This window comes from Ips typographus, linkage group LG2 (assembly GCF_016097725.1).
Source record: "Ips typographus isolate SLU linkage group LG2, UJ_Ityp_2.0, whole genome shotgun sequence".
NCBI classification, from domain to species: domain Eukaryota; kingdom Metazoa; phylum Arthropoda; class Insecta; order Coleoptera; family Curculionidae; genus Ips; species Ips typographus.
Genome location: NC_138423.1, coordinates 15,108,438 through 15,128,300, shown reverse-complemented (window position 1 = coordinate 15,128,300; position 19,863 = coordinate 15,108,438). Strand labels below are relative to the sequence as shown.

Here is a 19,863-nt window from a genome sequence, read left to right as displayed (position 1 = left end):
AAGTTAGAGAAAACTTTCTTATACGAAAATGTGTAGAATTGCTCCGAAAACGTAGGTGTGTTATTTTACACATACCTTTTCATTTAGATTTTTACAGTTATTTCTCCTTTTTGCGTTTACTATGGTTGCGTCACATAGCGGAAGAGTTTGAATTAAACAAAATAATTCCAGCGTTTTCTCTTAGTCACATTAGTTTACAATTTTTTTTTCAAAGCTTTTATTAATTATAAATTTTGTATAGTTTTCGACATATTTGATGACTTCTGTTAGTGGAACACCCAGTACAATTCTGAATTTAAACATAAACATATTTCACCATCTGACTATTAATTAAAGTAATAAAACGTTACATCAATTATTTGGAAAAATACTCTCACTTTTCTACGCAGTTTTTAAGAATTATACTAATAGATAACAAATATGTATAATTAGTATTCTATACAGTGAGGACGCGTAGGTTGGAACAAAGTCATTTAAAATTAAGGGTTTGGTTTTTTGGAAATACGCTCCTACACGTCGATATTTATTTTTGTCTGCGGTTTTTTTATGGTTAATGTATGTATACAAGGCGGCCCAAAAATAAGTTACGTATAAGTTATTAAAATTAACTTATTTTGGGTATAAAAAACCGCAGCACGTATTTCCGCGAAACAAAACCCTTAATTTTAAATGAATTTGTTCCAACCTACGCGTCCCTACTGTATAAGTTGCACTAAGTGCTAAGTTTTAACTAAAACAAAGTTTCAAATGAAATAATTTCTACTTCTTTTCCTTTGTGCATAATACCTTTCTTCTTATTTACTTTTAAAACTGCAACTTCATTAAATTAAACATTGTACATACTTTGTATAGAACTAACTGTTTAATCGAGTAAAATGAAATACTCCACCAACTTAAATTTTCTAATTAGGTGAAGATGATAGCTTCGGCAAGAAGACTGAAAACAAAGAAGACAACCTATCGCCCACTTTACAAGTACAACAAGATGTTGTCAACTTGCTGCAACCGTATCTACAGCCAGACGGTTTGGTGGTGCGCTGTTTGGAACACGCGATGGAACAGGAGCACATTATGGACTTTACCAGGCTGCGTGCTCTGAGTTCTTTGTTTTCCATGTTGAATCAAAGCGTCAGAAACGTGTTGGCTTACAATCACTCGCACAGCGATTTTCCGCTACCCTACGAAACTCTAGAACGTTACATACCAAAATGTATGATTTATGCGACTGTTTGGAGTTTTGCCGGTGATGCCAAACTGAAGGTGCGTTCCGAGTTGGGTGATTTTGTCCGGTCGATCACCACCATTCCGCTTCCGCCCGACAATAATATGTCGATAATTGACTACGAAGTGACCATTGATGGAGAATGGGCGCCTTGGTCGAATAAAGTACCACAAATCGAAGTGGAAACCCATAAAGTGGCTTCACCCGATATTGTCGTACCCACTTTGGATACAGTCAGGCATGAGTCGCTGTTGTATACTTGGTTGGCAGAACATAAACCTTTAGGTAAGTTTTTCATTTACTAATATTGTAATTAAATGTTTGAAGTAAAACATAAATGGAAATTGGAATAGCTGTTTACATTTTGCTACAAAAAAAAAACATTCCTTAGACACAAACTTTTGACTGACCGAGTTGATTTATGTTAGTGGGGGTCAATTTTTGACATCATACGTTAATTTACGTATACGATTATATGTATGTAATAGTTATTTATGTATTAAGCGCGCAAACCATGACTTTTATGCTCATGCAGCATAAAAGTCACATTGTGCGCGTAATACATACAATATTTTTTCTACAAACATCGCTAAATATCTAATATATATCTAATAATGCGTAGGTACTCAAAAACAGGATCAAAACTATACACAATTGAATACTGACATCAAACTGCTGTCATCTGGCTGTCATCTTTTCTAGAAAATAGAAAACAGGTTGTCGCTATAGAAAAACACTCGGTTTATGCCAAATCTAATTCACTGGTTAACAACATAGGAATCCCACAAGGCAGTATCTTAGGACCCACTTTATTTTTGATTTTTATTAATGACTTACATTTCACTGCAATGAAGCCTGATCAGTACGTTATAAGTTTCGCGGATGATACAAACTTAATTTTAGGCAACACAACTGCAGCTAAATTAATAATGGATACGAAATATTTAACTGAAGACATCCTCAATTGGTTTACTAAAAACAAATTAATAATAAATACAGATAAAACTAATGTAGTATATTTTAAAACAAAGCAATCAAGGCGAGACAGTATCAATGAAGTGGAGATCTTAAATAGTACAATCAAAACAGTGGACAATGCAAAATTTTTGGGTATTTATATCAATAAAAATATGGATTGGTCAACTCATATTGAACACTTGCTGGGAAAGCTTAGCTCGATAACTTATGGTATTAGAGTAGTAGGAAAATATCTAAACGAAAAATCATTGAAAATCCTTTATTTTGCAAATCTGGAATCTATAATGAGATATGGAATAATTTTCTGGGGAAGGGACAGCCATGTTAGGAGCGTCTTTGTCGCACAAAAACGATGTTTACGGATAGTAAAAAGAATGGACTTTAGACAATCGTGTAGATCAGTTTTCAGAAGCAGCGGTATCATGACAGTCTATGCCTTATACATATTTGAGTGTTTGATGTTTGTCAGTAAGAATAAAAGCTTATTTGAAAAACAACATGAAACTGGATATTTTACCAGAGCGGAACATCTTACTTATGCTCAGCACAGACTCCAGCTATCAGAAAAAAACCCGGAATATATGTGCGTAAAATTGTATAATAAGTTGCCTTTAAGTATAAAAAAAATCAATGGATGTAAACGTTTTAAAAATGAAGTAAAGAAACTTTTGCTTGAATTAGAGCCATATTGTATTGAGGATTATTTAAGATAGTAGAATTTTGATATTGTATACTGTAATTTTTCTACATTATTTATTTTTCTTGACGTTATTTCTATTTGTTATTGTAATAACCAATTGGAAATAAAGATTATTATTATTATTATTATTAAACTGGTGACACTGGCATTTCCAATAATGGCATGCATTGTGGCCGTTGCTCTGGACAGCAAGCGAACAAATTTTTATCGCTCGCTACCCTTGGCAACGCGCGATAAAGTAAACTCGTCAGTAAAGGGTAACTTTTCGTTGAGATTTGGAAGCGAAAAATGCATCATTATTGAATTTTTGTAGAAAAATATAGATATAATAACGGTTTGGGTAGTCGTGGGATGCGGAGGGTAACAGAGCAAAAGCTTCTTCGCAAATTTGCGTATAATTGTCATACGTTTCTAAAGTTGGGTATGGTCAAAAGTAGACCCCCCAGGAGGTCTATATTTTGACCATTATATCTATATTTACACATAATCGTATACGTAAATTAACGTATGATGTCAAAAATTGACCCCATGGTAGTAAAATTTACTTGTTTATTTAGTATTATGTGGTCCTCCCGGATCCGGTAAAACAATGACTCTCTTCTCCGCCTTGAGAGCTTTACCCGATATGGAAGTGGTTGGTTTGAACTTCTCTTCAGCTACCACTCCAGAATTATTACTTAAAACCTTTGATCATTACTGCGAATACAGAAAAACACCTAACGGAGTGGTTTTAGCACCAGTCCAGGTATTTTGTTTAATTTTCAAGCAGTATCTAGGAAGGAAAGAATTAATTTGGATTTGTTTAACAGCTTGGAAAGTGGCTAGTGCTGTTCTGCGACGAAATAAATTTGCCTGATATGGATAATTACGGCACTCAAAGAGTGATAATGTTCCTACGTCAAATCGTCGAACAAAAAGGATTTTATAGGGCGTCGGATCAGACTTGGGTGTCAATGGAACGTATCCAGTTTGTTGGAGCTTGTAATCCACCTACTGACCCTGGAAGAAAACCTCTCTCACACAGGTAAGCATAATTGATGTTTTTGAGATTTTATGACAAATTTATTACATAGTATACAGGGTGATTCACGCTGATGGTTTATTAAAAGTATGTAGAGGACGGCTCAATATTTTTTTGTTGAAAAGACCAGAGACTGAAAATGAAAAAACGTACAAGGTGGTCAATATTTACCTTAAAGTCGGAAAAATAAAAAAACTGCAACAAGTTTTTTTTTAATGGATCCACCAATGTTTTATGGTTTGTCCATTTGAAAAAAAAAGTGGGGCTACTTTTGCCAAGTCTAAAATATATTAGAAAGAGAGTTTGGATGCAAACTAGGCTACACTCTAAATTTCATCAAAAAATATTGAGCCGTTCTTGATATTTTTGAACCTCCTCTGTATTTCATTTGCTATAAAAGTTATTAAAAAAAGAAAAACGATTTCCGGTACAACTTTTTACGTAGAATCCAACGGCGTAGCCAGTTTTTTTCAATTAGGTTTAGTTTTTGACATATGACAGTAAGTTAAATTTTTTTCAATGGAACACCTTTTATATTTTTACGTCATTTAATTCTGTTGATTTTTACCTTTTTAACAGTGTATTACAACAGATAAGTTTGTAGAGGTTAATCCTCTTATTTAAAAAAAGTCGTTTGCTAAGTTAAAAAAATGCCACAGATCAGAAAATCAAAAACAGTTCTACCGTCGCTTTAATAAGAAAAGTGGTCATTTCTATTTTCTTCTATTTTTAAGGTAGAAGTAAAAAAAACTGTTTATAAACGACATGTAACATGTTAATATGAACATAGCCAAATTTTGTTTCGACTGGGGTATTTTTATACATATTATTTAGCACTTTTTTGTTACGGAAACGCCGCTTTTCTAATTACCAAGATTAACGTTTACAAACTTATATGATTTAATACACCGTTGAAAAAGTAAAAATCAACAGAACTAAATGACGTAAAAATATATAGGGTGTTCTATTTAAAAAAATATAACTTACTGTCATATGTCAGAAACTAAACGTAATCGAAAAAAACTGATTACGCCAGTGGATTCTAATCTCTCTTTTTTGATAACTTTAATAGCAAATGAAATACAAAGGAGGTTGACGGGGGTCACAATGACGTAATTTGACAATTGGTCAAATTATGGTTTTCCCAAATTACGTCATTGTGACGTCAAAAAATCTCTGCTCGCTCCATTGAGCGCGAAAACAAATGCGGCCACTGTTTGCGATTTTACAAAAAATGAAAAGGAGCGAAGTGAAGTCCATCACATCTTAAGTGTGATCGACTTCATACTACTCTTCTACCTCTTTACAATCTACAACTGCCTTCTTTCAACCTGCAGGTTGAATTCATAAAGGCAAAATTTACAAAATAATAAAACTAAAAATAGACTATTTCTCAAAACTAATATGAAGACCGCAGCGCCCCTTCCATCAGTCAATTAGAATGACATAAAAGCCTGGGTCTAGGGGCATAACTCAGCTGGAAAACCATGTTCCTCGGCAGGCAATAACGATATTGCCTGGACAGTGTTGCCAGCAAATTGCGAACAGTTCTCTAAATACTTTTAAGATACCGTGTCACCCTGTATACATATAATTTATGTCTGAAAATTTTTGTTAGAGTTAAGTTAAGTTAGACTGTTAATGTTTTTTTCACTTTTTTTTTCCATTAGATGCTGGTTATTGCTCTGCGTAATTGTAATGTTTTGCAAGTTAATAAAACCTCCACCGAGACAGATTAATTTTTCATTCTTTGTACCACTTTGAGTATCTCTGGACACTCTGTATAGTATCAGTCCTGCGGGTTTCAAATTATGTAACCAGTAGTATTGTACCAACACCCGATTTTTGTTGCTGCGAAATAAGCGCATTTATAAGCAGTACAATTTGATGTTTTCATTACAAATCAAGTACTAATAGATTTGTTATTATGAATGCGGCCAATATTATAAACGTATTTCAATAATTCGGAAAAAATATAAACTGATTAATTATTAATTTCAGGTTCTTGAGACATGTCCCCGTAATCTATGTCGACTATCCCGGCGAAACTTCTTTAAAACAAATCTACGGCACCTTTACCAGAGCAATGCTCCGTTTGACTCCAGGTCTAAAAGGCTATGCAGAGCCTCTTACCAATGCCATGGTCGAATTTTACCTTGCATCTCAAGACAGATTCACCCAAGATATGCAACCGCATTACGTGTACTCTCCTCGTGAGATGACACGTTGGGTGAGGGGAATTTGCGAAGCCATTAGGTAATTAACCTGTTTCTGGTGTATTTACGGTGTTTTACTTCAAAATTTTATGCAGACCTTTAGATTCACTGAGCGTAGAAGGTTTGGTGCGCCTGTGGGCTCACGAAGCTTTACGGTTGTTCCAAGATCGTTTAGTTGAAAACTCCGATCGCCAATGGACCAACGAGAATATAGACGCTGTAGCACTGAAACACTTTCCATCCGCCAATTGCGAGAATGCCTTGGAGCGTCCAATTTTGTACAGCAACTGGTTGTCTAAGGACTACGTCCCTGTCGACCGTGAACAGTTAAGGGAGTACGTCAAAGCCAGGCTGAAAGTTTTTTATGAAGAAGAGCTGGATGTGCCTTTGGTGTTGTTCGACGAAGTCCTGGATCACGTTTTGAGGATCGACAGAATTTTCAGGCAGCCTCAAGGACATTTGCTTCTTATCGGTGTGTCAGGAGCGGGCAAAACCACCCTGTCCAGATTTGTTGCTTGGATGAATGGCCTGTCGATCTTCCAAATTAAAGTGCACAACAAGTACACGGCCGAAGATTTCGATGAAGATTTACGATCCGTATTGAGACGGTCTGGTTGCAAAGATGAAAAAATTGCTTTTATTTTGGACGAGTCAAATATGTTGGATTCGAGTTTCCTTGAAAGAATGAACACCTTACTAGCTAACGGTGAAGTTCCTGGGCTGTTTGAAGGTGACGAGTATACTACTCTCATGACGCAATGCAAAGAAGGTGCCCAGAGGGAAGGTAAGATTGAGTTAAATTATATATTTTTTTTGTTCAGCTAGCAATTACTTTCATATTACAATAGTCAAATGGATTTTTCAAGTAAAAGTTGCGTTATGGTTAGTTAGTTACTCCATTTCGTTAGTATTCTGCTTACTATTATAATTTTTCTATAAATTGGTCCATCTTAATAACAGTAAACTCAATCTTTTAATTCAAAAGAGCGAAGTAATGTAAAGCTACAAACATTGGAGATAGCAGGCTAAAACATATGAATGTTATTGTTATTTTTTTACTTTAACAAAATGACTACAATAATCTTTCTTTATTTTTTCAAATGGTTATTACTCAGTATGTCTCTATTATTAGTCTTATAAATAGGTAGATTTCATGCTAATCAGAATCCTCTGATAATTACGTTACTATAACAATAACTCCAAATGCCAGAACTTAATTAATTTCGGCACAAGTTCAAATCAAGTCTCAAAAATTTGGAAAAACCTTTACGTTGTCACCAAACCTAACATAAAAACAGTCACGGGATTTTTAAAAAAATCAATTTTAAGCTTTTGGGTCATTTTTATTGAATCATTAATCCTTATGACATTTTGACAATAGTCAAAAGTCATGTATAAATTGTAAAAGCAGACATGCTACTTAATCCAATGTACTTCATCAAGGTTAAGTATTATCTCAATACCAGGGGACTTATCAACTAAATTTAAGAATGCCACAAATGTGTAAACATTTGAAAGTATCCTGAGGCAGCTTGAATAATTTAAAGGCATTTTGATGTAATTCAAGGCATTTTAGGCAGTTTTAAGGCATTATCACTATGAGCCATTTTGCGCAAAAATAGAAGCATTGTGAGGTATTTTAAAGGCATTTCAAATTTATCAGCGGTCTACCCCTCGAGGATATAGTCATGGTAACCTCGCGTTTGTCTATTAGACTTTTTTTTCAACTTTGGCTTGAATATAACTTTCTAAACGTTAGAAAGTTCTATCAAGTATTTCGTGTTGTTTTATAACTTTTAAGTGAAATTTTTTAATCCAATGTCACCAAATTAACTTTTAGAACACGTAAGTTCTGACATTTTCTCTTTAGGCTTTAGATGATTTCTCTAATTGAATTTAAACACATTTCCGTAATTTTGGTTTTTACTTCGGTTATTCTACTGGACATATTTGGGAGGCATACACCGCTGGGAAAGGAAAAATTACTGTATTAACCCTATGACTTACAAAAAAATAATGATAGATATTCTTTTCAGGACTGATGTTGGATTCGAGCGACGAACTCTACAAATGGTTTACGCAACAAGTAATGCGCAATCTCCACGTCGTATTTACAATGAATCCTTCTACTGACGGTTTGAAAGACCGCGCTGCTACATCACCCGCTTTATTCAACCGTTGCGTCCTGAACTGGTTTGGTGATTGGTCAGACGGCGCTCTCTTCCAGGTTCTTAACTTATTTTACAACGTTATCACTTCTTTACTTAACATTTTTTAAAGGTGGGCAAAGAATTTACCAATCGCCTGGATTTGGACAGACCAACTTGGAAGTCTCCTGATTTTTTCCCAGCAGCGTGCAACTTTGTTCCGGCTACTCCAAATCATCGCGAAGCCGTAATTAACGCCTGCGTCTACGTGCACCAAACGTTACACAAAGCCAATGTCAGATTAGCAAAACGTGGCGGACGCACCATGGCCATTACTCCTCGACACTACTTGGACTTTATCCATCACTTTGTGAAACTGCACAACGAGAAGCGTTCCGACCTAGAAGAACAACAATTACATCTGAACGTCGGTCTGAACAAGATAGCTGAAACTGTAGAACAAGTGGAAGAAATGCAGAAAAGTTTAGCGGTGAAGTCACAAGAGTTGCAGGCGAAGAACGAAGCTGCCAACGCAAAGTTAAAACAAATGGTGAAAGACCAACAGGAAGCGGAGAAGAAAAAAGTGCAGAGTCAGGAAATTCAACAGCAACTCGCCGAGCAGACGGTGCATATCGAGCAGAAGCGAACGGAAGTTATGGCCGATTTGGCACAAGTGGAACCAGCTGTTATAGACGCGCAGAACGGTGAGTGTTCCTAGTTTAGTAGTTTCAGGTCTAACGTTCCGTCCTGTAGCGGTTAAGTCTATAAAGAAGCAGCACTTGGTGGAGGTGAGATCGATGGCAAACCCACCGGCTACGGTTAAAATGGCACTGGAATCGGTGTGTTTGTTGCTACACGAGAACGCCAACGATTGGAGATCTATTCGTTCAGTGATCATGCGCGAGAACTTCATTGCCACCATTGTTAATTTCAGCAGCGATCATTTAACGTAAGGCCTCAAGCCTTATGTCTTTTTTTATGTGTACTTCTTTAGTTATCGGGCATGTTTGTAAATACCACTTAAGCTTTTTAGGTTCTTCAGATGCCTGCAGTTGAAGCTGTTTTTTATTATTTAGATCTATTAAAATATGAAAAAATCTAAGTAATTTAGGATGACGATCGATTTTCATGCCAGCAATGTTTTTCTGTTGTCATTTATGTTAGTACGAACTTGTCATCTTAATTAACTTTGGTTTTCCCTATACATTATTTACTACTGGTACCCTAAACACACTTAATATTAGCTGCACTGCTGCGCTGTACTTTCTTTTAATTTTGCTTATTTTCTTTGTTTTTTTCGTGGTCGCGCAGCCGTAAAGTCGATCAAAAAGCAGCAGTTGGTGGAGATCCGTTCCATGTCGAATCCACCAGCTATCGTAAAATTGGCTCTGGAGTCGATTTGTTTGTTGCTCGGAGAAAACGCCAGCGATTGGAAATCGATCCGTGCCGTAATCATGCGAGACAATTTCATCAACACTGTAGTCAACAATTTCAACACTGAGAACATTAGGTAAGTGCATGCTGAGTTTTTGTTTACTTTGGCCCGTCTTTTAATACTATTGCATTGGTGTATATTGTCTACAAGTGTGCTGAGTAGTTACTTTTAGAATAACATTAAATGTAGTGAGCGGTAAACCATGGATAACAGTTTTTTTTTGGTGCAATTAATTTGATTTTTAAGAACTCTTATTTTCTTTCATTTTATCTAAGTCACTTTTTCTTCGTTTGCTTCTCTTGTCATTTATTTTGTGCACAATGTACACGGTGACAGATTCAATTTTGACCACCCCCTTAACTTTCATAATTTTGATTTTAGCAAAAAACCTTAAATACAAAACTAGTAGATATTTAGGTCTACTTTATTCTTAGAGAAACAGTTATTATACAGGGTGTCCCAAATATGAGTAGAACTTTGTCGATGTTAATTGCATTGTAATTTGAAACATTGTTGTAGTGAGAAAATAGATATTGCCACGTTCTGTTGTAGAAGAAGAAAAGCGGCAAGTGTTATATTAATTAAATTAATCAGGACAAAAAAGGGTCGGTTCTTCTAGATTTATCCAGGAGTTCTCGGAATGTATCAAATTTTAATGCGGCATTTTATTAACTTTTGAATTGTCCAACTTTGCTCTAATTTAATCTTGCATTTCTTTTATTTTTCATTTTTTTAGTTACTCGTCACATACATCTTCTGAGCTATGGTTTCGAATAATTTAATTTCGTGACTAATTTGTTTTATGTTATCCATGGTTGCCTCTTAAAAAGACACAAATTCATTTAGTTAATTTCAGCGATGATGTTCGAGACAAAATGAAAGCGAAATACTTGAGTAACGCCGACTACAACTTCGAAAAAGTAAACCACGCAAGTAACGCTTGCGGTCCTTTGGTAAAATGGGCCATGGCCCAAATCCAATATGCCGACATGCTGAAAAAAGTCGAACCTTTGCGTAACGAGCTAAACTCCCTAGAAACTCAAGCCGACGTCAACAAGCGACGCGGAGAAGAAGTGAAAAACTTAATCAGCCAATTAGAGCTCAGTATTGCGTCTTATAAGGAAGAGTACGCTCAACTAATCGCTCAAGCTCAGGCCATTAAAACCGATTTGGAGAATGTTCAAGCTAAAGTGGATCGGTCCATAGCGTTGTTGAAATCCTTGGTTATTGAACGAGAAAGATGGGAGGCTACTAGCGAAACTTTCAGGGCACAAATGTCTACCATCGTAGGAGATGTGTTGCTGTCTGCTGCTTTTATAGCTTACGGAGGCTACTTCGATCAACACTACCGACAGAATTTGTTCACAACCTGGTGCCAGCACTTAACTCAAGCTGCTATACAATACAGGCCGGATATTGCACGAACTGAATACTTATCCAATCCTGACGAACGACTGAGATGGCAGGCTAATGCTTTACCCTCAGATGAGTTGTGCACGGAAAATGCGATCATGCTAAAACGATTCAACCGTTATCCGTTAATAATTGACCCTTCAGGGCAAGCCACTGAATTTATAATGAACGAATACAAGGATAGAAAAATTACAAAAACTAGCTTTCTGGACGACTCATTCAGGAAAAACTTGGAGTCTGCCCTTCGTTTCGGAAACCCGCTTTTGGTTCAGGATGTTGAAAATTACGACGCTATCTTAAATCCCGTACTCAATAGAGAACTACGCAGAACTGGAGGTCGTGTGTTGATCACTTTGGGCGACCAGGACATCGACTTGTCACCCTCGTTTATTATTTTCCTTTCCACACGTGATCCTACAGTGGAATTTCCTCCGGATATTTGCTCCAGAGTCACTTTTGTAAACTTTACGGTGACTAGAAGCTCATTGCAGAGTCAATGCTTGAACCAAGTACTTAAGGCTGAAAGACCGGACATCGACGCTAAACGTTCCGATTTGCTGAAACTACAAGGAGAGTTCCACTTAAGGTTGCGCCAACTGGAAAAGTCTTTGCTACAAGCACTGAATGATGCTAAAGGAAAGATTCTGGACGATGACAGTGTGATTACAACTTTGGAAACTTTGAAGAAAGAAGCTGCAGAAATTGGACAGAAAGTTGAAGAGACGGATAAAGTTATTTCTGAAATCGAGACTGTGTCTCAACAGTACCTGGCGTTGTCTCAAGCTTGTAGTAACACCTACTTCACTATGGATAGCTTGAACCAGGTGCACTTCCTCTATCAATACTCATTACAGTTCTTCCTGGACATGTTTAACAGCGTTTTATTGAGTAACAGTAAACTGGACGGTATATCCGATTATCAACAAAGACTTAACATCATAACTACCGACTTGTTCCAAGTGGTTTACGAAAGAATTGCCCGGGGGATGTTACACAACGACAGAATGACTTTTGCTCTGCTGTTGAGCAGAATTTACTTGAAAGGTTTACCAAACGAGCCAAACTACGACCAGGAATTCAACTTCTTTTTGCGGGCCAAAGAGGGGCTATTAAGCACTTCAGCTGGACCGATCGTTGACGGATTGAATACCGAACAGCAAGAAGCGATGACGCGGCTTTCTCTACGGTAAAACGTTATGATTGTATAACTGGACCTTTATTAATTCTGGATTACAGTTTGCCAGCTTTCAAGAATTTACCCGAAAAAATCAAGGAGTTACCTGAATTTGGAGCATGGCTTCAGCAAAGTTCTCCAGAACAGGCTGTGCCACGATTGTGGATCGAGGAGAAGCAACTGAGCCCAATCGGGACTGCCATGTACCAACTGTTGGTCATACAGGCGTTTAGGCCCGACAGAATTATTGCGGCTGCGTCTCTGTTTGTGGCTGCCGTTATGGAACCAGATTTTATGGCTTCTGCCGAGAAAGAAATTGATTTTGGTGTGATTATAGAAAAAGAACTGAAGGGTAAGTGAAAATCAAAAAAGTTTAGTACAGTTGAAAAGAAACTCTACTTTTCTGAGAAAGACCATTGACGTTTTGACCATATCTCTCACATAACATAAAATTGCGGTACAATACATTTAAAGCGAGCAGATTAGTCTGAAATGTCACATCTTGTAGTTTATTTACGAAAATAAAGAATTTCTGGTAAATTACAGGACTTTGGAAATCGACGGTTTTGCCGCTTGTATGACGTAGATGACTTTCAGCAGTTTAATCAGCTGATTACCAAAAGCAATATTCGATTTTATATTTGTATGGATTGTTCTTGAATGTAGTTTCTCTTGATTATTCTGAATTGTGATTTTTCTGTCATTACTAAATTTTAACAATGGTTTTCCAATCAATATGGTCCGTGATAAAATATGGTGCCACATATAAGTGTGTCAGTTCTCACATTACCGATTCTAGTAAGAAAAGAAAACTTGAGAATATTGAACAATTTGCTAAAATCTCACAATCAAAGAGTTCAATTTACTCATAGGTTATATCCCGAGACGTTCAAGTTTTATCTGTGCATAGGCGATTTTTTGCAAAATTTTGCTTGGAAAATGATTGAGACTAAATCATTCGACGATAAAATCCTGAGACCGCAGGTCGAAGGATTTTTTCCAAAGAATTATTTAGTCGAAACCATTTGCCTAAAAGAAAAATTTTGCAAAAAACCTACCAATGCACATTTTACGTGACAAAACGTGAACGCCGAGGGGTATATGTCAAGATTATTTCCTGAAAACTCACATTTTAGGTTATTAATAAGAAAACACCTTAGTTAGAACACAAATACTAAACTAAACGTGATGAAATTAATGATAATATTGAACTCACCCCAGCAGACGACAGATTTTCGTTCAGCCATGTATATTTTTGTTTACATTTCAGATTGACAATCAGACGTCATAATATTTTAATTTATGTAATTTTTTAATGGAAACTACGTTATAGTGATTTATTAATTGTTGATATTGAAGAAAATAGCTTAAATTTTATATGTGTCTAAATCCTGTTTCGTTTAATATCAAATGTTCTTCAAAAAAACGTATTCGAAAAAGGTAGGAGGTGTTTATTCAGCGTAAAATTTTAGCAACTAGGGATTTATTCAGTATATAACGGCTCTCATTGGTCGAACTAGAAAGGTTTATTGAATTTTATTGGCTGCTAGTACAATGAGGGAAATAATCAAGAGAATTACACCGAAGAATTATAAACAACTATGAAACACATGTACAATACAAGTAAATCTCAGAAAACCTTTCAGAAGTTTAGGAATAGTAGTAAAATGCCATTTTTTTCCAGAAAAGTAACAAAAAGCAATTAATAGAAAACTCCAAGGCTTTAGAAAACATTTTTAAAGCACCCATTTTTTCTGTTGAGGAGAAGTTAGGAGCAAAAAAAAAAACATTGTCAACCTTAAAGCTCCGCCACTAGTTTATGCAAAAATCATTCGATTTACTTTTATTCGATTATTTATTTATTTTAAGAGGGTATGTTTATAGGAACTGAGGACTGAGAATGTACTATCTCTTGATAGCAGTTGTGTCTGATTTAATGATATCTGTATTCAACTCTATGAGTTAGGACGTACAAATGGCGTCCCAAAATCTAGGAACAACCCCATTGATGTCGCATCATTCAGTAAACACTGATATCTGATATTTTTTTGTACTCTTCTTACAGTTTGTGACACCAATTGAGGGGCACTTTGTACAAATAAAAGAATTATGATTTGATTTGTGATTTATAAAAGAATGAGAGTTTTTCGGCACCGGATTGTCGGGTTTTAATGATCATTAGACAAAAATTTTCTCGAATTTATTGAATAGAGCACACAAAGTTAATGATACATCTGCAAGATTTTTTTGGTTATTAATTATTATTATTTTAATTATGTAGGTTCCTATTGTGGGATATGACTATCTTAGTTTTTTATTTCACCGGTATTTCACTAAAAAGCATAATAATTAGAAATTAGAAACGGAAAGCTGCTAGTCGATTAAGTAAGTTTTTTTTTAATGTAGAAAACCAAAAAAAAAATTATAAATAATATAAAATAAAAAAATCGTTACAATTTGCATAATTAACATGTGAAAGTCTCCGTTTAGTTACTATAATATTTTTTTAAATTGTAGCTAGCGTACCTGTTTTACTCTGCTCCGTTCCCGGTTTCGACGCTTCTAGTAGAGTTGACGACTTGGCCGCCGAACTAAACAAACCCATCTCCAGTATCGCTATTGGTTCTGCGGAAGGTTTCAACCAAGCCGATCGCGCCATTAACATGGCTTGCAAGAGTGGACGGTACTTTTCATTTTAGATTTTTAGGCACAAACAGTAAATAAACTCAAAATTTTCAGTTGGGTGATTCTGAAAAACGTACACTTAGCTCCGCAATGGCTGGTACAATTGGAGAAAAAACTCCACTCCCTTCAACCGCACGCCAGTTTTAGACTGTTCCTCACCATGGAGATCAATCCCAAGCTACCGGTTAATCTATTAAGGGCAGGCAGAATCTTTGTATTTGAACCTCCACCAGGCATCAGAGCTAATCTACTAAGGACTTTCAGTACTGTAAGTCAACGGGTTTGATTATTTTGTTTATAACTAATCGGATTTTGTTCATTTAGGTGCCAGCTAGTCGAATGATGAAGGCTCCTAACGAAAGAGCCAGACTGTACTTCCTACTGGCTTGGTTCCATGCCATAGTACAAGAACGGCTGCGGTACTGCCCTCTAGGCTGGGCCAAACATTATGAATTTAGTGAATCCGATTTAAGAGTGGCCTGCGATACTTTGGATACTTGGATCGATTCGACGGCAATGGTAAGTAAAACAATATTTGAGGTATTTGGTGTGTAATCAGCGAAAAGTTGCCAGATTTGAGATTTGATTCATAAATTTGTACTTACTTTTTTTTGTAACTATAAAAAAACGTCTTTTTGTCAGTTGTGAATAAAAATGCTTGCTTGTTACCATAATCAAAACATTAAATTTGAAGCATGATGATGCATAAATAAATCAAACTTGCATTTTTGTGGAATACATTTTTATTAATGAACTGTTAACATTCAACACTATTCAAACGAAAGAAACTTGTCTAACCAGTATACCACCTACTTGTCTATCAATACATCAGTCTAATCTGCTAAACAGCATAGTTAATTAGATGATATAAGTAATATTGCTTAAGATTTGTATGTGTAGATTCTAAAAATGAACTGAAAAGTACAATGGAAGCAAAAAAGAAAAGTCAGTTTTTTATACTGTAAATGTCCGATCACGAGTGTAGAAGCCACCGAATTCTCATAGCGTTTTCGACTTATTGCACTAGCCTGCACTAGAAAACTGTGTCCTGTTCGACATTAAGTTCAATAAGAATCGTGCGTTTTATGTTCCACTTAATGTTTGTACTGCACTAGGTTCAATCAGTTTTGCCCTTAGTGCGTAACTTTTGACACGAGGTTTTGAGGATCGTGGCCGTTTGGTTCAAGTTTTGTTATAACATTGATGGTAATGAATTATTATTTTTTTAAATAAAATGTAAATTAATTGTTAAAAAATAATTGCAACCTTTCTTTGGAAGAGAGTGACAAGCAAGCAAAAGATATTTTTTTATATTTTTAATTTGCCATACCACACGGGTAATGTACAATATTTTATGTACGATTATTTCCCTCATTGTACTAGCAGCCAATAAAATTCAATGAACTTTTCTAGTTCGACCAATGAGAGCCGTTATATACTGAATAAATCCCTAGTTGCTAAAATTTTACACTGAATAAACACCTCCTACCTTTTTCGAATACGTTTTTTTGAAGAACATTTGATATTAAACGAAACGGGAATATAAATAAAATTTAAGCTATTTTCTTCAATATTAACAATTAATAAATCACTATAACGTAGTTTCCATTAAAAAATTACATAAATTAAAATATTATGACGTCTGATTGTCAATCTGAAATGTAAACAAAAATATACATGGCTGAACGAAAATCTGTCGTCTGCTGGGGTGAGTTCAATATTATCATTAATTTCATCACGTTTAGTTTAGTATTTGTGTTCTAACTAAGGTGTTTTCTTGTTAATAAACTAAAATGTGAGTTTTCAGGAAATAATCTTGACATATACCCCTCGGCGTTCACGTTTTATCACGTAAAATGTGCATTGGTAGGTTTTTTGCAAAATTTTGCTTGGAAAATGATTGAGACTAAATAATTCGACGATAAAATCATGAGACCGCAGGTCGAAGGATTTTTTCCAAAGAATTATTTAGTCGAAACCATTTGCCTAAAAGAAAAATTTCAATTCACCTATGCACAGTTTACCCGATAAAACTTGAACGTCTCGGGATATAACCTATGATTAACTCAGAATTTGGTCATTTTTTACTCTAACTTTGAGTTACGTAATGAGAGATTTTACAGCCACTAGTGCGATAATAATTGTGTTATTGTACTCTTATGGCGCTTTACCGCACTAGTGCGATAATAGTTATTTACATTACTAGTGGGGTATGAGCATTTTTATAGGCACAAGTGGGAGTGTTGCCACGACGAGGTCGTAGACCGAGTTGTGGTGATCACACGAGTACGTTAATTTGCCATACCCCACGGGTGATGTACAACATTTTATCTACGACCATCAGAAGCAGCGTAAAGTAAGAAAAAAATTCATATTTTGTGCAATGTGAACTATTTAGGAACGTCTCGTATATGCTTGCTACGGGTAGTTATTTGTTTCCCTTAAATTTTGTCATCTACGCTGTACTGTTTTCGTGTTGTTGCCATGGTGGCCATTTGTTTCCACATATCACTTAAGCGACAATTTAACAGTGTCAGTCACAAATTTTTAAAAGTGCATTTCGTTATGAACATGTCTGAAGAACTTCCGTCAGATATTGAAGAAGCTGCCGCAAACGTGGTATCTGGCTTGTTGCCTGCCAAGTCAAAGGAGAAATATGAAAAAATGTATCAACGTTTTGTCACCTGGTGCGAGACCAAGAACATAAAGAGTCCTTTTCAAGAAAAAATGTTACTCGTGTACTTTGAAACCTTGGCAGCAACCTATAGTTCATCCAGCCTTTTTTTTTTTTTTGTGTAAATTCGATCCAAGAACTTTCTAATTCAGGAATTCATTTCACTTTTAATATTTATAAAAAGTAAAATATAGTTATTATTTAAGATAGGTCTGTTCATGGTTTTATCAAAGTTATGTTTAAATTCAATAAACAATTACAGCAGAAATTTTCATTTAAAGTTGTTTTATCGCACTAGTGCGATAAAATCGATTATTATCGCACTAGTGCGGTAAAATCGCTCATTACGTAACTCAAAATGAGCTATGTAATGAATGATTACCATGCTAGGAGTAGATAAAATCAATTATTATCGCACGTTTGGTAAAATCAATCATTACGTAACTTAAAAGAAGGTATGTAATGGATCATTACCATGCTAGTCGTAGATAAAAATAATAAAAGTATAAGAAAACAATTTGAAAAATTCTGATTCATTTGATTGACATTTGACATTGAATTCATAGATCAATTCAATATTATATGTACTACAACTTACCGATCATCTGTGTATTCTAATTGTATCTAATATTAGAAGAACTGTCGGTTTAGTGTCTAAAAACGGGAAATCGTCAAATTGTCCAGTTTGTGGACCTTTCATGCACTTTCTTTGAAAGAACGTTTTCAAAAAAATCGAATATTTCTAAATTCTTCATATACCTCTTCATCCATTATACTTCAAAAATAGTAAAATACTAATTTTACTGTTAATTTGAGAAATAATTTTCCAACAAACAAACATGTTTCGCACTCTGCTGTCAGAAACCACCACCTAAAATAGGTAACATCTACAGTTAGGGATCAAAATTCAGATGGTGCAACTGAAACAGGGTCCTACCTAACTTTATTCTTAACCTAAGGCGTAGCGATCCCTAAAACCGGCTTGAGCAAACGAGCATTACTATTTTTCTGCTAATTTGAGAAATAGTTTCCTAACAAACAAAAATATCTGTTACTCTGCTGACAGTTTAGTTTCCTAACGTCAGAACTGTCAAATTTGGCTCAATGGAGCTGTAAAAACCTACTTACAACGCGTATCCTCCCAAATAGTCAATTCGTCAATTCTTGCTTTTGCACTCGATTTCTTAAAAAATTGTTTTGATTTATTGTAGTTTGTACCCGTGTGTCCTTTATAACCATAATGTCTTTCTTGGTAAGTACCGTAATTGAAGATGCCTAAGGGCCAAACCCGTTACAGTTAATAATAACTTATTTTGACTTTCAGTTGTAACAACCTTGTATGTTTAATGAAAGTCTATTTAAGCTATAGTCAAAATTTTACCCTTTGAGAATGACGTCAAGCAGGTGAAAAATCACGCATGTCTGGAATTAGATCACAAATTTTAACCTACAAATGCTTCGAAAAATGAGTGCTCATGAGAGTTTCAGTTGACATCTGGAAACTGTTTCTTTTCGTACTCGAAAAAAAACAGCACATTTAGAATTAGCATTTGGGCCTTCTCATTGTAGCACAGCATTTTTATACCTTTGATATTCGTTTAAATCAAAGTGACAGTAAATGTCAACGTTTTTAATTTGACAGGACGACAAAATTAGCAACGTGCCTTTTTTGCTAAAATTGTTTATTTCATATGTTTGATATGTGATAAACAAAGATGTAAAAAGATGACGTCATTCTCAAAAGGTAAAAATCCAACTATAAAATGAACTATTTCTACGATTTCTCTATGTCTTACCCTTTTCTTCATAATTTTCTTAAATTTTTCCAAAATTCTTTTATCCAAAAATAAATGGCTGAGAATTATCCATCTTTATTTATCACACTACTTAATTCAACTATTACTGTCTTGTTTCAGGGAAGAACCAACTTACCACCTGAAAAAGTACCATGGGACGCTTTAGTTACCCTATTGTCCCAGTCGATTTATGGTGGTAAAATCGATAATCTATTCGATCAGAGACTGTTACAATCATTCCTGAATAAATTGTTCACTCCCAAGAGTTTTGAAGCAGATTTTGCTTTAGTGGCGAACATTGACAACGGACCTAATGGAAATAGGCACATTACCATGCCGGATGGGACTAGAAGGTCACTAATAACAGTCTAAATAATATTGTCGTTCGTCACAACGTTTGAA

At 35.3% G+C, this 19,863-nt stretch overlaps 2 protein-coding genes across 7 annotated transcripts in view; one reads left to right on the top strand and one right to left on the bottom strand.

Annotated features, from left to right (window-relative positions):
• LOC145740594 (uncharacterized) overlaps nt 1-19,863 on the bottom strand; it is a 216,316-nt gene that overhangs the window by 34,363 nt on the left and 162,090 nt on the right. The window lies entirely within an intron of this gene.
• Nucleotides 1-19,863, top strand: part of Dhc64C (dynein heavy chain, cytoplasmic) — a 52,844-nt gene that overhangs the window by 23,496 nt on the left and 9,485 nt on the right. For 3 of the 5 annotated variants that reach the window (XM_081996144.1, XM_081996141.1, XM_081996142.1), the window contains 14 exons: nt 911-1,507; nt 3,458-3,645; nt 3,710-3,924; nt 5,923-6,177; nt 6,233-6,921; nt 8,174-8,364; nt 8,418-8,988; nt 9,596-9,794; nt 10,576-12,318; nt 12,369-12,658; nt 14,824-14,989; nt 15,046-15,259; nt 15,316-15,510; nt 19,582-19,814. In XM_081996144.1, the coding sequence (XP_081852270.1) occupies nt 911-1,507; nt 3,458-3,645; nt 3,710-3,924; nt 5,923-6,177; nt 6,233-6,921; nt 8,174-8,364; nt 8,418-8,988; nt 9,596-9,794; nt 10,576-12,318; nt 12,369-12,658; nt 14,824-14,989; nt 15,046-15,259; nt 15,316-15,510; nt 19,582-19,814 (5,746 nt within the window). Of the gene's footprint in view, nt 1-910; nt 1,508-3,457; nt 3,646-3,709; nt 3,925-5,922; nt 6,178-6,232; nt 6,922-8,173; nt 8,365-8,417; nt 8,989-9,037; nt 9,234-9,595; nt 9,795-10,575; nt 12,319-12,368; nt 12,659-14,823; nt 14,990-15,045; nt 15,260-15,315; nt 15,511-19,581; nt 19,815-19,863 lie in introns of all 5 variants that reach the window. The other 2 variants (XM_081996145.1, XM_081996143.1) reach the window with 1 other exon arrangement.